A 25,990-nucleotide genomic window follows, 5' to 3' on the forward strand; every position below is an offset into this window, starting at 1 on the left:
GCTGTCAGACCAATGGTTCATGTTAGCGCAGCATGCTGTCTACCAACAGTCTTCTTCTTTGGCGGATCACTCATAGCCGAGTAAGATTGTCTTCCATAAACATGGTCCGTAAGTGACTGTGAAGGCCAATTCTGGATCCACATGTCCTTCCACAATGGGGACATTGGTTTCTGGGCGGGAGTTGATCACGGTGTGGATCTGCCAAGCGTGCCTTCATCCAGTGTCTCCGAAAAATTTTACACATCACTTGAGAAGACAGGCGAACTAATACCAGTGTACTGGAAGAAGCAAAGATCTACCAACAGTGGCTGGCAGGCAGACACCTCAGTGCGGTTTACAAGTAGGGCATGATGCTGACATCCACCATCTACTACTAAACGCCAGCTGCACTTTGACTCATGACCACTTTGACTCATGCTACTCATGACCAACAGATCTGTCCTCCTATCCTTCCTCTAATCCTTGTCTAAAAGCCATATATGCTAGTTGGCATCGCAAACATCCTACGGCAATGAATTCTTCAAGCTGATTATGGGTGGACTTGTGTTCCTTTTTATTTGCCACCAAACAAATGCCTGTCAGTTTCAACAACAACAACAAATAGATTTGTTTATAAAGGAGAAAAAACGTTTTGGCTCTCTCCATGCTACCCTGTTGTGAAGCTAGGCAACTTTAAACTGCGGATTTAATAGCATTTTGGATGACAACATGTACGTACATGTGTATTTATTTATAACATTTATACACTACCTTTTCCTTCAAGGTGCTCAAAAGTAGCTTACAAAGTTCTCCCCTCCTCACAATAACCCAGTAAGGCCCCCAGTGAGCTTCAGGTCTGAGCAGTGATTCTGAACTGTCATATTCCAACACAACTTCCCAAGGGCATTTACTCTGAAACCTAGATCCTGCCATTTTGGGGGGGAGGGGGAGGAAGAGGGATACCCTCTTGCTCATTCTGCAGGGTTCCTGCCTCTGATGGCACCTAGGCTGCCCCCCAGGATCTCCCACCCCTCCCAGCCACGCAAGGCACAGACCCAGCCAAAGCAGTCATTGGAGGTGCTGGTGGGGCGGCCTACCGTCGGGCCACCTAGGCCCAAGCCCGCGGCCAATTCACGCTGAGATGAGAAAGAGGGAAAGGAGCTCCTGGCCCGGGTGGGGGGGGGGAGGCGCCAATCCCGCTCGTAGTTCATGGAGAGGCGTCTCTCCTCCTTCCTCCTCCCCCCCGCTCCCTCCCCCGAGTCTGGGCTGAAGGAGTCGCAGGTGAGAGGTGAGCGGGGCTGGGCAGGCGGCGGGGCTGGGCGTCCGCCTGCGGTTCGGGGGGCCCTGGGCTTCCTGGCTCCTCGCTCCTTTCGCGGCAGTCGGGCTGCGGGAGGCGGAATGTCCCAGGGAGGGAGCAGGGATGTGTAGCCACACGCAGCCCCTGGCAGCCGGCCTGAGCGTGCACGGCGGCGGCGGCGGCTGCAGCAGGCGGAGCAGCAGCAGCAGCAGCGCTTGCAGCGCCAGCAGGAGGAGCGGGGAGGCCAGCAGGCAGCTTGGCCGCCGCGCCTCCCGAACCCCCGGTGCCCGGGCAGCGTAGGGCATGGCAGACCCGCTTGGCCGATCCCCACGCTAGTCTGCGGGCGGGGGGCAGGCAGGCAGGCAGGCACGCCCCTAAGGGGAGAAAGGAAAGAGCCGCCGACGCGAGCGCCGAGGTGAGGACGAGGGGAAGTTGCGCGCGTGTGGATAGATGTATGATACGTGTGTGTGCGTGTGTGTGTGTGTTTGGAGTGGGGTGGCGGCGCCCAAAATGGGAGCGATGTGTGCTGGGGGAAAGCTAGAGGAATGGGATGGGGAGGGGATCCCAGGGGATGGGGGGGAGCTGCAGAGGGTTGGGGGTGTTTGGTTGTGTGTGTGTGTGTTTTTGCCGAAATGGCAGGGAAGGTGGATTTGGGAGGGAGGATCCGACAGCACGCGGGCGAGGAGAGCGCCTGCAACAGCGGCCCGACGGGTGTGGGTGGGAGGTGGAGAGGAGAAAATGGAAGATATGGCAGATGGGAATGCCTCCCTGGTGCTGCCCCCTTCCTCGGTACCCAGATTCCCCCTTCTTTCTTTTTCTTCTCTTTTCTTTTTTGCTCCCGCGGCTGTGATCGGATGGAGGCTGCTTCGGGATCCTCCCTCCGCATGTGCGCCGCTGGGAGGAAAAGCCTCTCGGCGCTGGGAAGGGGCAGCGATCCATGTGGGCGCAGGGAGGGTTTGCCCTACCTCGGGGTGGGGGCGCCCTCGCCGAGAGGATGCCAGGAGGGATGTCTGCCTGCCTGCCTTCCTACCTGGCGGTGGTTGTGGTAGCAGCTACGGCGGGAGCACGTGGGGCTGCGGGGAGGAGTGATCGGGAGTGGTTCCTTCACCTCTCCGAGGCGGGGAGGCGACCCCACTCCGGGCTAGGAATCCATGGTAGGGCAGCGACATGGTAGGGATCCCAACCTGCCCTGTCCGCCAGCAGGGGCCAAAATGCACAGCACTCGGGATATCAGGCCAGCACGTGGGGCGGGAGGCCTTTTTGGAGACACCCCCATAAGCGAGGTTCTTTTCCCTCCGCAGCCCCAAGGGGCTGATGCAAAAAACAAAAAAAGTCATGTTTTTGCAGTCGCCCCTCGAAGTATCCATACGTTCTAGAAAGCAGCAACATCTCTATAGTGTTGATTGTGAGCCAGTGGACGCTGGTCCATCAAGGTGAGCGGGGCGCTGCTCTCACCTGCCTGCCTCCTCACTTAAATTCATTCATTCCGAAGGCTGGCCCTGGTTGTCAGCTTCCTCCGCCTTAATTTTAGTGCTGCCATTGTAGGACACAGATGGGAGGAGGGGGAGGGGGGATCGGGACAAAACTAGAATGAGTGAGTTGTCTCTCTTTGCCTGTCATTGGCTCTCTCTGTTGCCATTGGCTCTGTTGATCTCAGTGGGTGCCAGCCACTACTGCTCCCTAGCATTCTTCAGCCCCTGATTCATTGAGAGCCATTTCACAGGTTACACAGAGACAGGGCAAAACTTGGGCTTTGCCATCAGATGCACAAGCCACAAGGAGCTGGAGGCAGTCATGGCTTCTTAGCACAACTGCCGTTTTTGACAGAGAGGTTCACCTGTTAACCTTCTTAGGTGTGTTTTTAAAACATCTAAGGTGTACTCTTAGATGTGCACCTAAAAATACATTGTATGGTACTCGGGATGCTCTATGAGCCCCTCACAGCTTTGCTGCTTGACAAAGATTTTCCGTCTGCAGTTGAGCAATGCATTTCCCCCTTTTCTTGTTAAGGGAGAGATGGCTGGCCCCACGTGAAATTAGGGGTACAGGTTTGGGGGCTAACAGTGGGAAGCTCTGGAGGAGGGAGGCAACATCTACATTTGGGGATAATTTATAGCTTCCTCCCCAGTACATTGCCTCCAATAATCCATTTGACCGAGCCTCTGTTGGTTGTTACTGTAGCAATTCTTCAGCATTTTCTGTTGGCTGCCTAAAGCAGAAAAGCAAACATCCTATCTCCAAATATGCCCAATCCGATAAAATCCACAGACCCTTTTGACCTTGCAGCACAGTTTGCCTGCCTATTGACCTGAAGACCGGTAATCGGAGGATTCTGTCTGTGAACTCTTGATTTAGTAACTCTGTTACTCAGTCCACTGATTATCCCCTTCCTATGACTTCCATTCAGTTACATAGTCTAGGATGTCATCTTCCCTAAACCTTATAGACCCATCTGGCGACCTCCACTCCAGTTAACCCAAGGAAGCCTCATCCCCTTGCAAACCGATATAGACATTCTGAATCCCATTTGTTGTCCCAGGAACGGTTAAGCTCCCTGCTATGATCAAATAGCCCTCCACTGCTTGAGAGAGAGGGAGTGAATCAATTTGTAATGTTGAGAATCCATGGCAGTTGCTTATGCGACACCAGTCATTTTGTGAAGGATACTTCAGCATGCTTCAAGGTATTGAAATTGTTGCTTGAGGAGTAAATACACAAATCTAGGGGGAGGGGACAATTAGAAAAAAATGCTTTAGGGTAGCCTTGAACTCCAGGAGGTCATATCTCTGCTTTGGAGATTTTATTGGGAATGGAAAAGAGAAATGACCTTTTCAATGACATGCGGTATTCAGCTGGGGTCCTAGCAGCTCAGGAGGAATTGGCTGCCAACTGTTCATCCTTAATCCATAAATTATTTTATAAGATTCACAGGAATCACTTTGCCCTCCTCTGATATGCAGCAGCTGTTCGGCAGCACAAAGTACCACCCCATAACACAATACTTCAGGGTAGGAAATGAAAGAGAATCTTCTGGCCAATTGTAACAACAATTGGCATATGGGGGAAGTAGTAGAGTACAGTTACCCAAAGCAGAATATGACCAGAATTCTATACAGGCTAATAAAAATAACACAGGCTTTTAATAATCAAACATGACTAGAATCTTTATCTGAAAGCTCACCCGAAATATCCTTCTAACATATTCTGTGTCATTGGCAGATGTGGCACAGATGTCATTCTCCCACAATAGAGCTATTAGGTGTCACCTCAGGGTATAAGATCTACGCTACAATCTTACATCAGTTTTATGCCAGTTTGACAAGCTCAGGTTGTCCCAAGAAATCTTAGGAATTGTAGCTTAATGAGAGTAGTGCATATTCTGTTGGAGACTCCTGGCCATTTACTCTCAAAACAGCAGGCCTCAGGGTGCTCAAAGGAGAGGTAATAACTGTTAAACCAATATTTCTCTAGTGTACATAGATATGCTGGAGATAAACCCTCAGTGGGTGTGCCCTGGCATTTGAAGAAGAGTAAATATGTGACAGCTGGATAGACTTTGTCTTCTATCCCAAGGACCTCATTCATTTACTACTGTGTTTCAAATATGTTGTATTTCATTGAGGTCTCTCTTTGAAGTAGGAAGGGCTTTTCTGTTTCTCCCTTTTGTGCCTGGCTGGGAGAAGAAGAAAAACATTATTTTTGCGGTCTGTCTGTATTTCTTACCAGATCATTTCTACATTTCTTTTGGTTGGATTTATAGCCTCAAATGTACCGCTAGCCACATATATCTGAACATTGTGAACAAATTCTATGCCCATAAGGTAGATAGGCATGAAACGATCCTGTTAAGAATCTGTTTGCTCTGGCCTCCTGATTACTAACTGACTTCTAGCATATGTCTCAGTCAGTTGTTCACACTTCCTTCAATATTGTAATGGCCACAAGCTTTTACATGATAGTAAGTTTGATATTCATCCATTAACAGACGCCAGAGCTTTTATTTAAAATGCAAAACATAAGATTCACACATGCTGGCCAAATGGTGCCTGCCTATAACAGTCCTCCTGAGTGCAGCAATACCTTCAAGAGGGTGGGACTGGGCAGTAGCTTTCTCTCAGCAACATCCACCTCCCAGGATTACTGTGAGGGTACAGTAGAATTGCCCCTGTATGCTGCTTGGAGTTCTTTGGTGGAAGGTGGGAGCCGAAGCTAAGTGATACACCAAATGCCTTGCATGCAGGAAAAATTAAAGTCCAAAGTTCAACCCCTGACATCTCCAGTTAAAAGGATTGCATATTTATCTTCACCAGCAAGTCCCAGGATGGGTATCAGATGATGAAAAATACCCTATCAGTCCAAATAAATGCTGAGTTATATAGTTATATAGACCAATCATCTTACACAGCATAATGCAGCTCCAAATGTTCATAGGGTTGGATGCAAATGTGATAATCCAGTACATAAACCTTATCATCTTAAGAAATGGCAGCAATACTGCTTCAGAGAGATTGATAACAGATGGAAACATCCAAGAGTTGTTCTAGAGGGACATGGGAAGAGCTGTAACTAAAAATCAATTTTTAGCAGTGTTTTAAACATCAGATTGGTGAGCTTCCGATCCTCACCTCTAGACCTCAACCCACACAAAAGTACTCCCGATTGTATTAACCACCTGCTGAAGACAGAGAAGTTAATTCTCTTTTCTCCCTTCCCCCCTGATTCTTAACAGAATAAGAAGGAGCATCATTACTTAGGCTGTAATCCTATTTTCTTTTCGCTTGGAAGCAGGTCCCATTGAATTCAAGGGGACTTACTTCTGGGCTGACATGCAATTTTGTTTTATTTTTGTTCAGCAATTTTCATCCTATTAGCATATGTCATGTTATCAGTGCACAACTCAGCACAGCTAGAGGTTTGCATTGAGAAGAAACGCAACGCCGATACCGTTCCAAAATTATAGCTGTGCTTTGGAATATCCTTGGGATGCTTTGATGGGAGATCTCAACGTTGTACGGGTTCAGGGGTGTTCTCTCTTTTTGTGAGGGAGGCGACAGGAGTGTGAAGGTAAAAAAAGGGGGGTCCTACAAACACAGGTGTTTTGTTTTTTCACTGCATGGGGGCAGACTCAGAAAGTCCACTGCTCTCGTGCTTTCAGCCTCCAAGCCAAGGGAACCATTGATGCAGCTGGCATTTGTTTTAAAGAAATAATTGTGTTTGGAATAAGCAATAATAGTGTTTTGGAGCTGCGTGATAGCACTGCGGAGGTGCCAACATCCTGGTCTGACTTTGCCTTCATCCCCTTGTAGGTGACTATCTCGGTGGGGCTACGCTGACCATGCTCAGGAGCTTCTGTCTTCAGCTCATGTCCTTGCTTTGGATCCTGGTGGCCCATCACCATTTTACACAAGGTGAGGATGAGTTCAGTGTTCCTTTGGTTCCACCTGGGCATGAAGTCTCCTACAGCAGAAAGGTAAAGGGTTCATTCTGCAGCGGTGTGCAGAAACCACCATTTAACTCCCTGTGAATGATTCCTCTTGTTCAAAGAGGTCTCCCTTTCTTCAGGTGCCAGGGAAAAACACACGAGCATAAACAGTACTCGAGTGTCTGGTTTCATCGCTTAGTTGTCCTGTAGAGGCTATAGAGGAGGGAACCAAACTAAGGTCCACAAGGTAGGGTGGTTATGAGAACATTCCTATCTACAGGAAAATTGCCTCCTGCTTCCTGCAGGGAGTAACATGCGGCTACTTATTTCAGGAAGGGCTGTAGCTCAGTGGCAGAGCACATCCTTTGTATGCAAAAGGTCCCAGGTCTAATCTTTCATGTCTCCAGTCATGGCTGGGAAAGACTCTTGTCTGAAACCCTGGAACAAAGAGAAACTGCCTTCTACTGAGTCAGACTATTGGTCCATGTAGCTTAGCTTTGTCCGCACTGTATGGCAGTGGCTCTTTAGGTGGCAAATCAGGACTTTCCCCCTGGAGATGATGGGAATTAAACCCGGGGCCTTCCTGCATGCAGAGCAGATGCTCTGTCATTGGCGTGTTGACCCTGCTGAACTCCATGGACCAATGGTCTGACTCAGTAGAAGGCAGCTTAGTTATTACATATAAGGAGAGGAATGGTCTAGCCTTCTTCCCTGGTTGTGAGCAAATTAAAATATTGCTGGTTGACCCATCTTGTGTAGCAGACTGAGCTTTGCATGAGATTAACAGAGCTAGAGGTAAGTTTGTGTCTGTGTGTGCCCTCTCTGCTTCTGTGTCAGTTTGGGTAAACAAATGGTACTGTACTAGTTGGGTCTGATAATATAGTGCAGCATAGGAAACTCCCGTCCCCAACACATAGATTTTAGCCAGAGTGGTATCTGGGTTGCCAGCAAGATGGACCTTCTTTGATTAAGCGTAGACTAGATAGATTACAGGGACGCGGGTGGCACTGTGGGTAAAACCTCAGTGCCTAGGACTTGCTGATCGCATGGTTGGCGGTTCGAATCCTTGCGGCGGGGTGCGCTCCCGTCGTTCGGTCCCAGCGTCTGCCAACCTAGCAGTTCGAAAGCACCCTCGGGTGCAAGTAGATGAATAGGGACCGCTTACCAGCGGGAAGGTAAACGGTGTTCCGTGTGCTGCGCTGGCTCGCCAGATGCAGCTTGTCACGCTGGCCACGTGACCCGGAAGTGCCTGCGGACAGCGCTGGCTCCCGGCCTATAGAGTGAGATGAGCGCACATCCCTAGAGTCTGGCAAGACTGGCCCATACGGGCAGGGATACCTTTACCTTTACCTTAGATAGATTACAGTGATGCAGTGGTACCTCAGGTTACAGATGCTTCAGGTTCTGTATTTTCGGGTTGCGCACTGCGCTGACCCTGGAAGTATCAGAACGGGTTACTTCCAAGTTTCGGTGCTCATGCATGCGCAGAAGTGCTAAATTGCTCTTTGCGCATGAGCAGAAGCGCCAAATTGCAATCCGCGCATGCGCAGACGCAACGTTGCGGGTTGCAAATGCTGCGGGTTGTGAACATGCCTCCTGCACGGATCACGTTCACAACCCGAGGTTCCACTGTACTGGCAATGGGGCATACATTTTTTTTTCTATGATCATAGACTCATAGAATTGTAAAGGACCCCAAGTACAGGAATCTCACTTAAAGCATCCATGAAAGATGGTCATCCAATCTCTGCTTAAAACCCTCTAAGGAAGGAGATACTGAATGAAATTGCTAATAATTGTATAAAGTATCCAAAAAGACAATAGGAAAATGCTGTTCCTAGCTCCATGAATTCCCCTGCTCATGTCCAGATGGTCTGTTGGATAAATCCAAAGCAGCCTCAGCAAGCAACAGATCTGAGTGGAGGAAGGGGCTTGGGGAAGGGGCTGCTTGACCCTTCCCACTACAACCATCATTCTGTTCAAAGCTGCCCCCCTCTGTTTTCCACCCAGAGGGGGTGGTGACCTGTGACTACCTCCATGTTGTTAGAAAAGCAGCAGGAGTGTCATTTGCAGTGGGGAAACGGTCAGATAGGAAAGAGTCCAGCAGCTCTTCCTCCGTTCTTTGCTCAGATTAGGGATTTACTGTGGCTGCTTTGCATTGAAAAGACAGAAGGAAAAGTGCAAGGGAGAGTGACATGCAACTAGTACAGCACTGAACTGGCCCTAGTGCCAAAGCTTAATACGTTTGTCCCCTGGCATTTGCCCCTGCTGTCCCCGACCCAAGGTGCGATTACTCCCCCCCTGGTGTTTTTAGGCATGCAGTGACACCTGCTGGACATTCCGTGAAAGGCCTTCAAACGTCCCTGGTACAAGCCATGCCCAGGGGCCAAACTAGACAATACAATATTCAGTGTATGATCACAATTGTGTATCTGCTTCACATGTTGTAAAACAGAAGCTGTTGCAAAGGCCTGATCTGAATTATGACCATAGCATGGAGGAAATGTGTGTGTGCTTAAAAAACAAAACAAAACTCCCCCCTCCCCTGTTTTCCTAACAAAAAGCACACATGTATACAAGCTGCTATTTGCCCTTCATGGAAAGATGCTATTTGCACTGATAGTTGCTTTCCTTCCAGGGCAAATAGAAGGTCTGGGAGGCAATTTTAGTTACGAGAATTATACTGGAGGAAAGACTTATTTCCCCTATCCTTCATGCCACAGTCCAGATAGGCATGGACCAATCTGGTCCTCCACAACTGCTGTTTTTATTTTTATTTTTTAAGGAGACCTTACATAACACATTTCATCAGGTATGTAACATATTGTTAAGTTTAGCCCTGGGAATATGGGTGTATCTACACCAGAGACTTGTACTGGGTTAAACTCATCCCTTTTCCATTGGGAGTTCTGGGAACGGTAGTTCTCTGAGAGGGGCCTATGTATAGGGTTGCCATATTTCAAACAGTGAAAATCCGGACAGAAAAGTTGTTGAGCTTTTTCCCCGTAAAAAAACACACAAAATGCCGCTTTTCAGCTAATTTTATTAAAATGTAGTATAAAACCAATGTAAGTGGATAAGGCTCGCGAGTGCACACGATCGAACAAGATCGTTGGGTCCTGGTCGCTTGTGGCACGGCACATGACAGAAGGAACGAAAAGGAAGGTGAAAGTTAGCAGGCAGAAGCAACAGAGCCTTCAGGTGCCAGAACGGAGGGATTAGGGAGGGAGGGAGAGAGAGAGAGGGATGGCAGGACCAGGGAACAAACAGCTCAGTTACAGCCTTGGAGACATTTAAATAAATAAAGAGAAATCAATCCCTTGGAAAGGGTCTGATGCTCATCTCAAGTGCTGGGCCAGAGAAATGGAAATATTGGGGGCCTACAAGTCAAATTTCCAGAGTGCTCCTCAGCTATAGTTGCTTTGAGTATATCTATTCCTCCCTCTGTGCATTCAAGGTAGCAAGGAGTCTCAGTACAGCAGTGTTAGTCCCCCTTCCTCAGATTATGTTTTCCCCCTTAGGCTGGAAAAACAGGAGGTGTCCTGCGCCTTGCTGTGGCTTTCTTTAAATTGATGCTTTAGTCAGTCTTGTGCCATGCACTGCAAGCTTAGACCTGACATCTCCCACCAGCAACAGCTACCGCATCGGCAGCAATCTTCCTTGTAGCAATTACAGACTTTCCGTGGGTCATTCTCTCTTGTGACGTTCCCATTCTTAGCAAGAAATGTAAGCTTGGGGAAAGGAGGGCACCACTAAGGGAGCCTGGTTGCTAAGGGATAAGGCTGCAAACTTAAGCATATTTACCAGAGAGAAGGTTGCATTGAATTCAGGGAGGTCCTATTCCTGCATTGCAGGGGGGTTCCAAATCTATGATTCTGTGATTCTGTGCAGGGGTGAGGAACCGGCGGCCTACCATGTTGGAATCCACCTCCCATTGGCCCCAGTCAGTGCAGGCAGTGGTCAGGGATGATGGGAGCTGTAGACCCAAACATCTGCAGGGCACCAGTTGGGTACTCCTGCTTTAAATGATGATTTGTATTGCATTGCTCACTTCAAAAGGTGGCAAGCTGGCCCAGTTGAGTTTGGGGGCTCTCCAGCAAATTCTGCTGAGTGTGGCCCTTAACCTGTGCTTCACACTTTGATCTGATGGTACCAGTTAGTGCCAGCCTTCATTCTGCAACTGTGCTGTGGTGGTTATAGAAATGGCAATGGGGGGAAATGGACTTTATTTTTAAAGGGCAAAGAAGGAGTAGATAGGTATTGTTTCACAAAAATGTAAGGGGTGGGGAATGAATTAAACGTTTCTAAAACAGCATTGTCATAGTGGAGATGTGCAAGATTGTCTTGCTGACAGCAGCACAATGGGTACTATCCAAAGGGAATTCCCCATAAGTTCCTCTTGATCCGTGCTGTTTTGTTTGCTAGAAGTTAATAGAAGTATTTGTTATGCTTAGCTTCATTCATACTGTCGGTGCTTAATCAGAGCAGCATCTTAAACTGGATTAAAACTTGGAGTGCTTCCATACTAGCGTTCTTTCAACAGAATGAACAGAAATTAATTAGTTAATTAATTTTAATTTAACGATATTTATTTACTGCTTAATGTATTTTTAAATAGCCATCCAAGCTGGTTGCATTAAATAACAGAAAATATACGTAAGAAAATACAATAACACCAAAAGAAGTAGGCATAATATGAAGATAAAAATGCAGGCAAAACACAATTAACTCGCTCAGTTACTCCTGAGAGTTCAGTTGCCACTCTTCTCAAACAGTTGTATTTTGCGGCAGCTGTGGGGAGAAAGGCAAATTGCATGCTAGGTATCAGTAACGGAATTAAGACGAAAACTGCTGATATCACAATGGTGTTATGCTGTGTAGTTGGAATACTGTGTACAGCTTTGGTTGTTGTACAATATCAAACATCAAAAATGATATTGTAGAGTTGGAAAAGGTTCAGAAAAGGGCAAGCAAAATTGTCAAGGGGATGGAGCAACTCCTTGTAAGGAAAGCTTGAACTCACAGATGTCCATGGAGGCGCAGGTCAATTCTGTGTCCAAGGCAACTGTGTACCAGCTCCATCTGGTACGCAGGCTGAGACCCTACCTGCCCACAGACTGTCTCGCCAGAGTGGTGCATGCTGTAGTTATCTCCCGCTTGGACTTCTGTAATGTGATCTACATGGGGCTACCTTTGAAGGTGACTTGGAAACTACAGCTAATCCAGAATGTGGCAGCTAGACTGGTGACTGGGAGTGGCCTCCAGGACCATACAACACCGGTCCTAAACAATCTTCATTGGCTCCCAGTGTGTTTCCAAGCACAATTCAACGTGTTGGTGCTGACCTTTAAAGCCCTAAATGGCCTCGGCCCAGGATACCTGAAGGAGCATCTCCACCCCCATCGTTCAGCCCAGACATTGAGGTCCAGCTCTGAGAGCCTTCTGGCGGTTCCCTCACTGCGAGAAGTGAGGTTACAGGAAACCAGGCAGAGGGCCTTCTCAGTAGTGGCACCCGCCCTGTGGAACACCCTCCCATCAGATGTCAAGATGACTTTTAGAAGACATCTGAAGGCAGCCCTGTTTAGGGAAGTTTTTAATGTTCGAAGTTTTATTCTGTTTTTTGTGTTCTGCTGGGAGCTGCCCAGAGTGGTTGGGGAAACCCAGCCAGATGTGTGGGGTATAAATAATAAAATTATTATTATTACTGCTACTACTACTATGTTGTTGTTGTTGTAGCAGTTGGGCCTTTTCAGTTTAAAAAAAAGGTGAATGAGAGGAGACATGGTAGAAGCTTATAAAAATTAAGCATGGCAGGGAGAAAGTGGCTAGAGAAACATTTTTCTCCCTCCCTCATAAGACCAGAACTCGTGAACATCCATTGAAGCTGGTTGTTGGAAGATTCAAGACAGGTAAAAGGAAGTTAAACTATGGAACTTGTTCCCACAAGAGGCAATGATGGCCACCATCTTGGGTGGCTTTAAAAGAGAATCAGACAGATTTGCGGAGGATAAGGCTATTGGTGACTACTTGCCGTAGTAAGTAGATTGGAGGCAGTGACCTTTCTGAATACCTGTTGCTGGAAACTGCAGGAGAGAGCACTCTTGAGGTCAGGTTCTGCTTGTGGGGTCCCCATAGGCCTTGGCTTGGCCACTGTGAAAATAGGAGGCTGGGTTAGATGGGCCACTGGCCTTCTCTGCATTCAGGGTAGGTGTCTTTCTGTGTGTAGGGTGGAGACACGTCAATTTCACCACTGCTTTGTTAAGTTTTAAAATTTAAGATATTGCAGTGCTGGGGGACACAGATCCTCTCCTTAAGTGTGTTTGTGAGGGGAGGACCTTCTCCAGGAAGCGGCAATAGCAGTACAGTCATACCTCGGGTTGAAGTTGCTTCAGGTTGAGCGTTGCGCTCTGCGGCGACCTGGAAGTAAAGGAACATGTTACTTCCGGGTTGCGTCGCTCGCGCATGCGCAGACGCTCAAAATGCTGTCATGCACAGAAGCGGCGAATCGCAACCCGTACAGACGCAGTTTGCGTTCGCTTCAGGATGTGAATGGGGCTCTGGAAGGGATCCCATTCACATCCAGAGGTACCACTGTACTGGTGGTGGCCAATCCAGTCCAGCATCCTGTTCCTGCAGCGGCCAACCAGATGCCTGTGGGAAGCCTGCAGACTGGTATTCAGGAGCATGAAGAGAGAGCCGGTGTGGTGTAGTGGTTAGAGTGCTGTGCTAGGACCTGGGAGACCAGAGTTCGAATCCCCACTCAGCTGTGAAGTTCACTGGGTGACCTTGGGCCTGTTGCCACATCTCAGCCTAACCTGCCACACTGGGTTGTAGAACTGTAAAGTTGGAATGTACCCGCCCCCCCCCCAAGGCTCATCTAAGTCCAACCCCCTGCAATGCAGGAATCTTAGCTGAAGGTTGGGAGGATAAAATAGGGGGGAGGAGAACCGTGTACACCATCTTAGAGGAAAAGGCGGTAAATAAATGCAATAAGTAAATAAATAAAGTAATCGGGCAAATAACATGTTTATTTTTTAGCAGTGGCATTTGCAAGGTGGATGCAATTAAGTACAGCTGCCACAGGACCACTACTGTAGCATGAGCCCCTCCTCCCCAAAAAGAGGTGTCATTTGAAACTAAGAAGCTAGCTTCCCCTGAGTCAGGCCACTGGTCCATCTCCCCAGTATTGATTTCTTTTCTGGACCAGGAATGACTCTACAGGATTCTGGGCACATATCTCCTCCTACATGGTCCTTTTAGCTTGTGATGCATTGAAAGCAGGTGCTCTTACCACATGAGCTATGGTCCACTATCCATCCTGAGGGGGAAAAACAGTGTGTTGCTCATTTGGAAAGTTGATTGTTGCTTCTGCTTCGTTTCTTTTTTTACGCTTAATTATTATCATTTGCATCCTCTTGCCTGATGGTTCACTGACCTATATCTGTGTTGCGATTTTCTCCGGAAGGGCAGTTCTGTTCTGTATTATTGCAACGTTGAGCTTGATCTCAGTCTGTCGATTGCATATTTAAAAATTTCCCTAAAATATATATATTTAAGGGGGAGAGGAACAACAAGCAGCATATGTTCCCAGCTACAAAATATGGAGCCTCCCACAGCTAAGAAAAATCAGCACTTCGAGACTCTGAGGATTAAGGGAAGACAGCATGAATGGCATGCAATAAATGGGTAGAAATGTTTCCATTTATTGCCCTAGAAACTGGTCTTGTGATATTACAGATGGCAGGGAGAGGTCATACACAACTGGGATAAGTATATGCTGGAAAGGAAAATGGATTCTACACACTTCTGTCCCAACCTGGCAAATTTGTGATGGGTTCACCAGCCTTTTCCTGCTGACACAAGTTAGCCATAGCTTGGAGTTCTGACTTCCTGGTGCAATAAATCCTGCTCTCTGCTTTGCCTTGCAGGTGATGACTGCAGTGACCACTGTAACTTGGCTCATGGAAGCTGTGACGAGGACGGCAAATGCAGGTAAAGCCATACTTGGGTGCTGTTAAAAGAGAGGGCTGCTCAAACACGGCGTCACTCCAAACCCTGCACATTTTGTGCCAACCACCCCAAGAAGTAGTGTCCTATAAGCTTCTACTCTCAGAGTTGGCCCAATACATTTTGCTGCCTGGTGCGACAAAGGGCAAGATGGTGTCCCCTCCTGTTCAGTGTATAGAAGCTGACTGAACTAGCCATTAGTTTTTATTGTAACACCGGTGTTGCGACAGCCATGCCTGAGGACGGCAGGCTGGCCTAGAGGGTGCAAAGTTGGCTGTGTGGCACACACAGATGTTTTCTGCAACCAGGGCCAGCCCACCCATGAAGCAAGGGGAGGGGACTGCCTCAGGTAGCAGGATCTGTAGGAACAGCAGATCCAGCCTCTAAGGAATGCGTTGCCCGCTTATGCGGCCACTGCTGCAACAGCTGTGGCATGTTTCTTGGAGGTCAAATCTGCTGCCTCCTCAGCAGCACCCCCACGCTACCCATACAGTGGCCTCTTGTGAATATGAGGTACTGCTGGTCTCCCCTCACCTTTGGGGAGGAAATGGTGGGAGCTGCCCTCTGGGGTCATCTGGGTTCTGCGCCCGCCTGGTGCTTCAAAGCAGGCTGCCCCCTCCCCCCACCATTCCCACTTAAACCACCAGGTAAGGTTTATTTTATTTTAAAATAAAATTTATTTTTCAGGTTTACAGAGATACAAATCCAATTTTCCCCCAATAAGCATTTATAGTTTGACTTCCTCCCCTATCCCTTTTGCAGTTTCTTATATTTTATAAAAATTCATACCTTCATTTCCCTCATTATTCCAATTAAGGTAAGGTTGATTTTATTCCCTCCCTTGTTCCCAGTGTAGATCTTCACTCCCCCCTTGTTCCCGATGTAAATTTTTACTCCCCTCTTGTTCCTGATATAGATCTTCACTCACCCCTGGGTGGGTGGGCGCCATTTTGTTGCTTGCCTCAGGTGTCAAAATGTCTTGGGCCAGGCCTGCTCCAACCAACCCCATGCTCCCACTCCTCCCCACCTTCCTGCCTCATTACTTATAGGTCTGGCCCTGCCGGTTTTTCATCCAAAAGTCCACTTCATAGGTAACATTTTTTTCTACATTAAAAAAATCTCCATGCATGCCAAAACATATGTACATTTTCCTGTGTTAAGTGGGATATTTAAGTTTATCTCACCACCAGTCCATAGATAAGATGGCCACTGTGTGCAGCTGTTGTCTGCTTCATGAACAAAAGAGATTGTTTCTCCATATATATCACACTTTCCTAATACAGATGTTATTTCCATTTATGAAAAATGTCACATTTGAAGCAACTTGAATGGATGCAATGAACACACTTTATGTTAGCCTTATGAACAAATCAACCAATGTTGCTTGCTCTCATTTAAAGAAAGCCCCTCCCCTCCAAAAAAAACTAGAATGGTTGCCCAAATATACCCATGCTGTTCATTTGTGAAAGAAAATTTTGTTGTTGTTGCTAGCCTTTCTAGTTTAGTTAATCATAGCTAATTCTTACTCACCATAGACAACCAAGCAAGTTGCTATTTACACGTCTGAATCATGGGCTCGGTTTGCATAATCTTGTTTCATTTGCATGCTTTCAGTCTGGGAAAAGTGAGTTTATTTCCCAACCTTCGTCTTTTTCACAGCATTTTACAGTGAATGGAAGAGAGTGCTTTGTGTGAGGGATTTGAACCCACTGTGTATCACTGAAATGTGGGGGTCATGTCTGAGAGCCAAGGAGGAAGCACAGATCCAAGTTGAAAGAGATTGCAGCAGATAATTTTGCAGATAATTGCATATGGATTTTCTCTATAAACTTGAGGGCTAGAAATTTACTTTGAAATCTAATTAATAGTGATATTTTTCAGGGATCCAAATTCTAGCCCACCCAGAATAATGGAATATTTACAGTCCTTTGTTTTGGTAGCCATTTTTAGGGTAGATGTTGACTTGTTTTGCAAACAATCTCCCTTGAATGGTGAGCATCCTTCTTAATCTGATGGGTTGTTCTTTTGGTCTCTGGAGAACAGATTATTTAATCCATCTATTTGCATCTGGGCAGAGAGATCAGACAACCTGCTATAGGATACTGCAGCCTCAAACAGCTGCTGAAGAGCAGTGTCAAAGGGCATTGCCCGTTCAGCACCTGCTTACACTACTGAGGCTTTGTATTGTTTTTTATGGCATTTTACAGTGCAATAAAACATCCCACATACGACACTCCCCAGAATGGGTGGATAATAGCATTTCAAAAGTTTTATAATTTTATATGACTGTTCTGTGTTACCAGCCAACATTGCACAAGCTTTCGGATAACATATGCTGATCGCTAGAAGTTGCAGCTAGGAAATACCTGAGCTGCTAGGCTATTTTTGTCTTTTATTAAATTTACTTTGAATTGCCTAAATAAAGGCCTTGCCTGGAAACCAGGGTTTTCAGCTGAAGACAGGAGAGGCTTTTGCATAGATTCTATTTTAGATCCTCCTAAATCCTAGGATTTCAAATGGGCTCATTTCCTACAAAACAGCTTAACAGTATCAAAGAAACATGGGTAAGATAACTTGCTGCAACACCGCAATAAGTTTCAGACATTATTTTGAGAGTTTTACAGTTGTAATACAGTACTGTTGCCATCCCTGGGTTGCATGCTTGGAGTAGGCCTCCTTTTCCAACCCAGCGCTGGATTTGGCGGTAGGAAACACATCCACGCTGCATCCGTCTTGTCCTGGCACACCACTGTCACTAATACAACAATTTTCAAAGCATAAAAAAAAAGTCATTTACAGAGCAACCCTATATGCACATTATGCTGGGGCTGGCAATTTGCCACTGCTGTGTTGATGCAACAGCCTCTTCATGAAATGCTCAGCCCATGAAGTAAGGGGAAACCACAGCAAATGCTTGGTGTTGGTGAGGGAGGGAGAGAAAATAGGGAATGGTGCCATCTGAGGGCTCTGCCAGGGCTCATGTCTCAGTCTCTCTCTCTCTCCCCCCCCCCCCCAGCCATTGACATTTGGGAGTTGTAAAAGAACTCTGTGTTTGAGGTGGCTGTTTGTTCTTCTCCTTGCATATGAGCTATGTTCCTACAAAGCAGCTGCAATGGATGAGAAACACACCTGACATTCTGACAACTGTCTGCTCCCATCAAACACAGGTGTTCTTCAGGGCTAGGCAACCTCCCAGATCTTTCCAGATGCTGTTGGATACCAACTCCCATCAGCCCCAGCCAGTAGCCAGTTGTCAGAGAGGATGTAAGTTGCAGTCCAACAACATCTGGAAGGCCACAGGTTTCTCATTTCTGCCTTATAAGACGTGTCCCTCTTTCTCTCACTTACCTGTTCAGAATGCTCTCTCCCTCAATTGTTGGAGAGGAGGTTGGGTGTTTGAACATGGTTCCCTGAGGCAAGGTACCTGTCAGGGGTCTGGAAGGAGAAGGGTTAGCAGTGTGAGCAAGTTCCCTCACATGCTCAGGAGATGACATTTGTGCAAAGTGCCCCTTTTGTGGTCTACCGGCCAATTTTATCCAGCGTCCGCTGGCTGTTGGGATTGTAACCAAAGAATGGCGCCATAGGTGGCCCCAGCAAAGTCATTTCTTACATTCTTTGACAAGAGCACATACTCAGGATCACAGACCACTTGTATCATGGCTGTTAATAGATACTAGGCACGGACTTGTGCTATGCAATTTAACACACATTGGCTGATGAAGGGGTGTCTATGTTATATACATTTTTTTTAAGGTAGACCAAAAAGAGCTTGAAGTCAGCCCACCCCTGCCCCACCCTAAAGACACCAGAGACCCAGGACTGATAGAAAAAGCCTGTGATTGTGTAGTTCAAGATGTACTTCATCTAAGAAGGGCATCTTTCTTCACTGCAACTGAAGGATGGGGGCAGATGTCGATCTTTCCATTGGTCAACAGAGTTGTCCTGTGTAGACCAAGTTGGGTTTTTTGTCTGGGGGCCTCACCCTGGACTTTATGTTTTCTGATTTTTATCCCTTCGGCACACCCAAGGTGGGGGTTTTTAATACAAAGCAGATGCCATTTTTTAATGCTGTATTTTCCCCACTTGGTTTGTGGTTTGTGAAGGGTATACGTCTCGTTTCTGTGATTCCTTTTTTGCAGCTATGCAAATGGGCAGCCTGAGTTTGTGCCTCTGCACCACTCCCTCAGAGTGGCAGGAATGTGCAGCCGTGCATTTCTCTGCCATTAAAAGAGAAGAACTCTGTAGGGGAGGCGCAGAGGAGCAAAATCCCCACCCACAGGTATGGCGCGAAAAAGAAACTACGCCCACAAAACCTGGGCTCAGTCTTTTTGGCACTGACTCACTGATTGCAGAGTAAACACAGGACTTGCATCTAATTAGTTGCAAGGAACAGAGAGGCATGAGCGTAGTATGAATCCTGTGTATCACTGCTTGATCTTTGGTAAGCTTCAGCACTGGGGATCCCAGCCAGATGGGTGGGGTATAAATAATAAATTATTATAGTCTAGTTATAAGTGTGGTGAACAAGGCTTGCCCGTGAGTCATGTCTTGGTACATCCTTCCATTTTGGTTTTATCTTCCAATATTATCTCAATATACTTTAAAATATGGGGGGAAAGGTGCTTGATATGTGTGCATTTGCTTAATTTCACAAAGAAAAAGTAGCCTGCGATATGCCATTGCCAGCAGCCCAATCTTAGGCAGGTTTACTCAAAAACAGGGTGATGCACTCCTGAGTAAGGGTGTATAGCAGGGGTGGACAATGTGATGCCTTCGAAAGTTGCTGGACTCCAACACCCATCAGTTCAAGCCAGCATGGCCAGTGGACAGGGATGATGGGAGTTGTAGTCCAGCAACATCTTAAGGGCACCATGTTCCCTACTCTCCTGGACTGCAGCCTTAAGGTTTGGCACCGGCCCATTCTTATTCTCTCTGAAAACAATTCAGGTGTTACTGGGATGGAAAAGAAACAGTGGTAAAAGCAGAGTTTCCTGCCGACCTTGCACATCAGGTGTAATAATAATAATAATTTATTATTTATACCCCGCCCATCTGGCTGGGCTTCCCCAGCCACTCTGGGCGGCTTCCAAAATAATATTAAAATACTATAATACATCAAACATTAAAAGCTTCCCAAAACAGGGCTGCCTTCAGATGTCTTCTAAAAGCCTGGTAGTTGTTGTTCTCTTTGACATCTGGTGGGAGGGTGTTCCACAGGGAAGGCGCCACTACCGAGAAGGCCCTCTGCCTGGTTCCCTGTAACTTGGCTTCTCGCAGTGAGGGAACTGCCAGAAGGCCCTCGGTGCTGGACCTCACGCTGGTGTACAGCTCAGATTGTCCCTCCTGACCTATGGCAAACCCCCAAGGCAAATACCAAAGCTGGAGATTCCTCTGCTGTGTCCACCCACACATTTCTTAAAATAGAGATAATTTTCTCACTGTCCCCAGGCAATCATTAGACAGGCGGCATTCTTGGCTGGTTGACGCTCTTCACCAAAACTTGTGGTACTCATAAGCCCCACCCCTCCTCTTGCCTCCTGCCCAAAGTGCCTCCATTTTGCCTCACCCTTGGCTCTATCCTGCTGCTGCTGCTTCCTTCACGAATTCCCCTCACATTCTTGTGCGAGGTACTTCTTCCTATCATGCCATTGAGACCGAAAAGGATCCTGGATCCTGCCTCCACCCATCACCAGGAACAGAGACCATTGGTGGATCTACACACGGGGCGGGGGGACTGCTATAAATAAGTCAGAAATTAAATCATTATAACAACCACTCAGACAAAAAAATACACTGTGTAAAAATCACATAGAATTTTTTTTGCTCTCTGGCACCATCTGGTGTTGCATGTTATAACGCATTCAAAACGTTTTTTGACTAATGCAGCTGAGTCCCATGACTATGAAATGCCAGTCTAATGCCTTGAGATGTTTACTGCACATGGCTTTGTTAGTGCCTTTGCGTGGTGCCTGCGGTGACGTTCTCCTGCTCTGACTTTCTGGTTTTCCTTCTGCAGGTGTGACAAAGGCTGGGAAGGGGAATACTGTGAACAGTGTGTGAGGATGCCAGGCTGCAAGCATGGGACGTGCCACCAACCCTGGCAATGTATCTGCCAAAGTGGCTGGGCTGGCAAGCTGTGCAAGAAAGGTGCGTCACTCCACTTGGAAGAGGGTGGGGACTTATTGAGGAGAGTCGGGACGACAGGGAAAGGAAGCTTATTGGGAAGCCAGAACACATGGGCTGGTACCTGCTCTCCAGAGTTTCAGACAATAGCTTCTGCTGCTGCTGCCTTGAAAGGCTGAAACTCGGGTCCTCTGCCTACACAACACATTCACTACCAACAAATGATGCCATTTCCAAGCAACAGCAATTCAGCTTTAACAGAAGAACCACACAGCCTTATTAGCAGCAGTAATTCGGCCGTCTTCCCATTTTCTGCTTTGAGGCCTCCCTGGAGAAAACAACTACTTTTGCTATTGACTCCAATACTTCCCAGCTACATGAAGTTGTCCTAAGGCCTTGGAGAACCACTGCTAGTCAGAATACTTTGGAAGTCGAGCGGAATCCGTTCTGGAAGTCTTTTCGACTTCCAAAACGTTCGGAAACCGAAGCGCGGCTTTTGCTTTGCTGCAGGAACCTCCTGCAGCCAATCGGAAGCCCTATTGGATGTTTGGGTTCCAAAGAATGTTCACAAACCAGAACACTTTGCAGTGTTCAGGAGCCAAAGCGTCTGAGTACCAAGGCATTCGGGATCCAAGGTACAACTGTATGCAGTGCTCGGCTAGGAGAAAGTAAGGCAGCATCTTCTGCTCCAATACAGGAGCCCACTTCAGAATCAGTGGCCTTGTGCCTCTGAAGAGCAGGGGACATCCGGTTGGACACTGGGAAGGAGGATTCTGTGCTAGCTGGCCACCTTTTCTTTGTACAGTCTCCAGTATCACAGTAAATTTAAAAAAGAGAGAACTTTTATGTGTGGGTGTGGGTGTCTGACATGAAAAACCAGCCCTGAGTACTTTTGACCTGCATTTTCTCTTCCTCGTCCTCTTTCCCCCCATCTCTTTCAGACGTGCATGTTTGTGAGCACCAGACCCCCTGCCAGAATGGAGCCCAGTGCATCTACGACCGAGATGGGGAATATTCTTGCCTGTGCCTTGAAGGATTCCATGGAAAGAACTGTGAGCTGAAGACGGGGCCATGTGATAAGGCAGGGTGAGAGATCCTAGCAGAAATAGATGGGAGGAAAGGCAGGCACAAGGAGCAAAACCTTTTAAAGGCTCCAGTCCTTTGCCTAGGAGTAAGTCCCATTAAGCTCAGTAGGGCTTACCTCTGAGTGAACGCGTATAGGATCAGCCGTAAAAGGCTTTAAAACGCACCATTTCACGAACAAGGATTTCAAGGCAACGTTCAGTTTTATGACAACTTTTTGTTGTTATTTTTTCCTGTGTGGCTTATTTTTGCATGCACCTTTTACATGCACTTAGAAGCCACTCAGAGTGGCTGGGCAACCCAGTCAGATGGGTGGGGTACAAATAATAAAATAATAACTTTTATTAGAAATGCTAACGGTTAAGGGGTATTTAAACAGATGAATAAAATGTAGGACGGCCCATATGGGTGTTGTGATCGGTCCCCATTCTCTCCTTTCAGGTCCCCTTGTAAGAATGGCGGAGAGTGCCTGGACCAGAACGGCTTTGCTAACAACTACACCTGCAAGTGCCTGGCAGGATTCATTGGCACCCACTGCGAGATTGACGTCGATGATTGCCTGATGCGTCCCTGTGCCAACGGTGCCACCTGCCTCGACGGCATCAACCGCTTCTCCTGCCAATGCCCCACTGGCTTTGAAGGGCGTTTCTGCAGCATCAACGTTGACGACTGCGCCAGCCAGCCGTGCAGAAACGGGGCAAAGTGCTACGACCGCGTCAACGATTTCGATTGCCTGTGTCCCGAGGGCTTTGTCGGCAAGACCTGTGAGCTCCTTGCTCCCGAGCCGACGTGGGTCACCGCGTTTCACCCTGATCCCAAGGGGCACGGCAACGATGTCGTGAGAAGCACGGCCAGCAGCAACCCTTGGACAACCCAGTCTGAGTCCGTCCGGGTTGTGGTGACTGGGAAGCGGGTCACTACCTACAGTGAGAAATCAAACGGGGGAGGGCTGTTGATCTCGGTGAAAGAGGTGGTGACTCAGCAGGACTCGGGGCTGAGTCAGTCGCAGCTGATTTTAGTGCTGGTGTTTGGGCTGCTCACGGCCCTCCTAGTCTTGGTAACTGTGTTGGTGCTGCTGAAGAACTGGCAGAGGGGGCGCCGGAGGTGCCAAAGCCCCTCGCAGTCTGCAAGGAAACTCCAGGACCAAGAGTGCCAAGTGGGCATGTTGAGTACGGTCTTGATAGAACCCAGGAAAACGACTGAGCTGTAAGGACCCCCCTGAGTCGGAGCCTGGCTGACCTCTGTACACCCACCAGATGAGTCAAGGAATTCTCCGAGCAGCGTCCAGGGGGATGCTCTGGCCGTCCGCCTCCAAAGCACCGCGGGCTCTGATCGAACTCAAGGCCGTGCATCGCCAGGGAAGAGGATGTCCACGAGGCAGCAGAGCCTTTGCTTGAAAGCGGAGTCCTTGAATGCATGCAGCTTAAAGCCACGGGCTTGGTGGCAGCAACGTCTTAAGGGCAGCCAAGGAAGTGCTGGGTCACGATAAAGCCGGGGCTGGAAACAGCAAGCAAGATAAGTGGATGTCATCCCACAAGCGCTCCAAGGGAGTTGCTAGAATGAGGCTAAGCATGCCAGGACAGGTTGTAGTATTTGGCTAAGCCCTTAAGCATCTGGTAACTCTTGGTCAGAGTCATTGGAGGTATCCTATGGCCTGTCTGTTTACTCAAGGGGCCCCAGGAACTGCTCTGTGTATGCCCCACCACCCTCTAGCACAGGTGATATGGGACCCCCATTCTGCCTAGAGGCCTTTCAGTCTGTTTTCCTAAGGACCTTGTGGTGCCATGAGCCACTTTGCTGCCTACATTGACCATTCTAGATCATTGTCTTGCCCATTGTGCCCTGTACTATGTCCGGCCTTGATCTGGCTGCAAATGTATGGAACCTCTAAAACAAAACCCTTCTCTTCCCCTCCTCCCTGAAAGGTTTATTCAGACCCTGATTTCACACATCGTACTCCCTCATTTTCCCAGCTCTGGTGTCAGGAAGGGTCAAAAGCAAGCACCAAGCCAACTTCCCCTTCTCAGTCTCAGATTGTTGGCCTGAGACTCTTCACTTGCCGGAAAAGAAATGGCTGTGTATGAAGCTGGAAATATGAGGCCTAGCAATCCTGATTCCAAGGCCTGATGTCTGTGAGAGATCAAACTTGGGAGTGAACCAGAAGCAACCATGATAGCACTTTTCAGTAGCACATGTTGAACCATACTGATGCCTTAAGGCAAAAAAGTATACTTCCAAGGATGTATCCCAAAACATTGGTCCGTCAAGCCTGGTAGTGTCTGCACTGACTGGCAACAGCTCTTCAGGGTTTCAAACTGGGGGTCTTTCTCAGCCCTTTCTGAAGTTGGTGAGGATGGAGCCTGACATCTTTTGCATGCAAAGGTTCTGTTATTCGCCTTCCCTAAGTGGAAGTAAAGGCGGTGGGTGATCTCATAAAACAATTCATATTTGGCTACATAGTGACAGCAATGAAGGCAGTACAGTGGTACCTCGGGTTAAGTACTTAATTCGTTCCGGAGGTCCGTTCTTAACCTGAAACTGTTCTTAACCTGAAGCACCACTTTAGCTAATGGGCCTCCTGCTGCTGCTGCGCCGCCGGAGCCCGATTTCTGTTATCCTGAAGCAAAGTTCTTAACCTGAAGCACTATTTCTGGTTAGCGGAGTGTGTAACCTGAAGCGTATGTAACCCGAGGTACCACTGTACACACATTTGGAAAAGGGTTGGAAAACTCATTCAAAGACCCATTTGCTGGAGGACAAGATAGTCTGTATAGACACTGTCTATACTTGGGTGCATGTGCTTGGTGCACGTCAAAATGCAGGTGGTGTCTATGCACACTGTTGCTCTCATCTCGATGCACCCTTATGTTTGTGTAGGTAGAGATGCTCATCTGGAGAGGGGTGCTTGGGGTGCTCTGTTGGCCTGCCTCCAACTCCCACCTCTGACTTCCGCCTTCCGAACTTCTGCAGAGAACTTGTGTACATACAGATCCAGCATTTATAGGATCACAACACACAATCTGTGCTCTACAGAAATGGAAGGTACAAACTGCACATTCAGAGTCTATTTGCATCCAACTGTATGCACGCAGTCCCTTGCGCAGAATACCAACAAACAGAGGTCACAGGTGGGATCAGTAAGCAGAATAACATTTCGACCCAGGGTTGGGCTTCAGACTGGGGGTAATGCCGCTTCGTAGTCACGACAGATACCAGTCTGGTTGCCAAGGCAACAGGGACCTGTTCCTCCTGCTGCCTTAAACGTTTCTGCTCCCTTTTGAGGGAACACTCCCTAGTTTGTTTGTTTTTAAAATCCCCCCAAAATGGCAGGTGCTCTTTGAGAGGCATAAAAATGATTATAGAACTTTTATTCCCACCCCTGTTTTCAGCTCAGCCTTCAAATCTCCTGTTTTAATAAGTAACACAACTGAGTCAGACGGAGGTATGGTAAACAGTTCCCTTACCTTCAGTGGCAAAGTGCACCCCATTCAATAGGGCCAGTTCCACTTCAGGTATGTCAGAGACAGTGGTCTCTCTGTCAGGGTCGTCCCTGAGGCTGTGGCTTAGGTACACCATCAGGTTTTCCTCATTGACTTCCATTGTTCTTTCCCCTCTGACCCCAAAATAAGAATACATGAGCATCCTAGTTTCATGGTCAAGGAGCTATAGGTTACATGTCTGGAAATGCAACTTGAGTAAAGCAAAAAAAGGGGGGGATTTCACCATAAATATTATTTTTGTAATACACAGTTGATGAATGGTTGTAACTTTATAAAATAAATTCAGGAAATTGAGTATATGAACCCGTACCTTCCTGCTCCCCTCCATAGACTTCCCCTCTCTTGGATGATGTCATTCCATGCCTTGTCCCATCACGTACCACTGGGCCCATCTCCAAACCACAATGGTTACCCTCTAACCACAGGTCCTGACCTGCCAGAATTGCTATCGTCTTTGGCTCACTGTCAGCCCTAAGAGAAAGAGGGTGACCTCCCTTGCAAAAGAATTCCAGAATCCCTACAGAGGGGTAACAAGTGCTTGGAAATCTCTTATGTCCAGATTTCAAGAAAGTACTGCCA

The 25,990-nt window shown here is 47.6% G+C and overlaps 1 protein-coding gene across 3 annotated transcripts; it reads left to right on the forward strand.

Annotated features, from left to right (window-relative positions):
• The first annotated feature begins 1,010 nt into the window (after positions 1–1,010).
• Positions 1,011–25,710, forward strand: DLK2 (delta like non-canonical Notch ligand 2). 3 transcript variants are annotated; one of them, XM_082217084.1, is made up of 6 exons: positions 1,011–1,267; positions 6,583–6,684; positions 14,627–14,690; positions 20,722–20,852; positions 21,770–21,914; positions 22,353–25,710. In XM_082217084.1, exons 1-6 carry the CDS (start codon positions 1,189–1,191, stop codon positions 23,119–23,121), a joined length of 1,290 nt encoding a protein of 429 aa, XP_082073210.1. In that variant the 5' UTR covers positions 1,011–1,188; the 3' UTR covers positions 23,122–25,710. The 3 variants fall into 3 exon arrangements, with proteins under 3 accessions (XP_082073210.1, XP_082073212.1, XP_082073211.1); XM_082217086.1 differs by having other exon boundaries at positions 1,237–1,260; XM_082217085.1 differs by lacking the exon at positions 1,011–1,267 and adding an exon at positions 1,459–1,691.
• Positions 25,711–25,990: the final 280 nt, after the last annotated feature.

The sequence above is a fragment of the Podarcis vaucheri genome (assembly GCF_965113315.1).
Source record: "Podarcis vaucheri genome assembly, chromosome: 3".
Lineage (NCBI taxonomy): Eukaryota > Metazoa > Chordata > Lepidosauria > Squamata > Lacertidae > Podarcis > Podarcis vaucheri.

Excerpts from the sequence above, each read along its gene's own strand:
- DLK2 (XM_082217084.1), top strand. The coding sequence starts at position 1,189 with ATGGAGAGGCGTCTCTCCTCCTTCCTCCTCCCCCCCGCTCCCTCCCCC. Across the intron at positions 1,268-6,582 it reads GAAGGAGTCGCAGGTGAGAG|GTGACTATCTCGGTGGGGCT; the intron begins GTGAGCGGGGCT and ends ATCCCCTTGTAG. Across the intron at positions 21,915-22,352 it reads GGGCCATGTGATAAGGCAGG|GTCCCCTTGTAAGAATGGCG; the intron begins GTGAGAGATCCT and ends CTCTCCTTTCAG.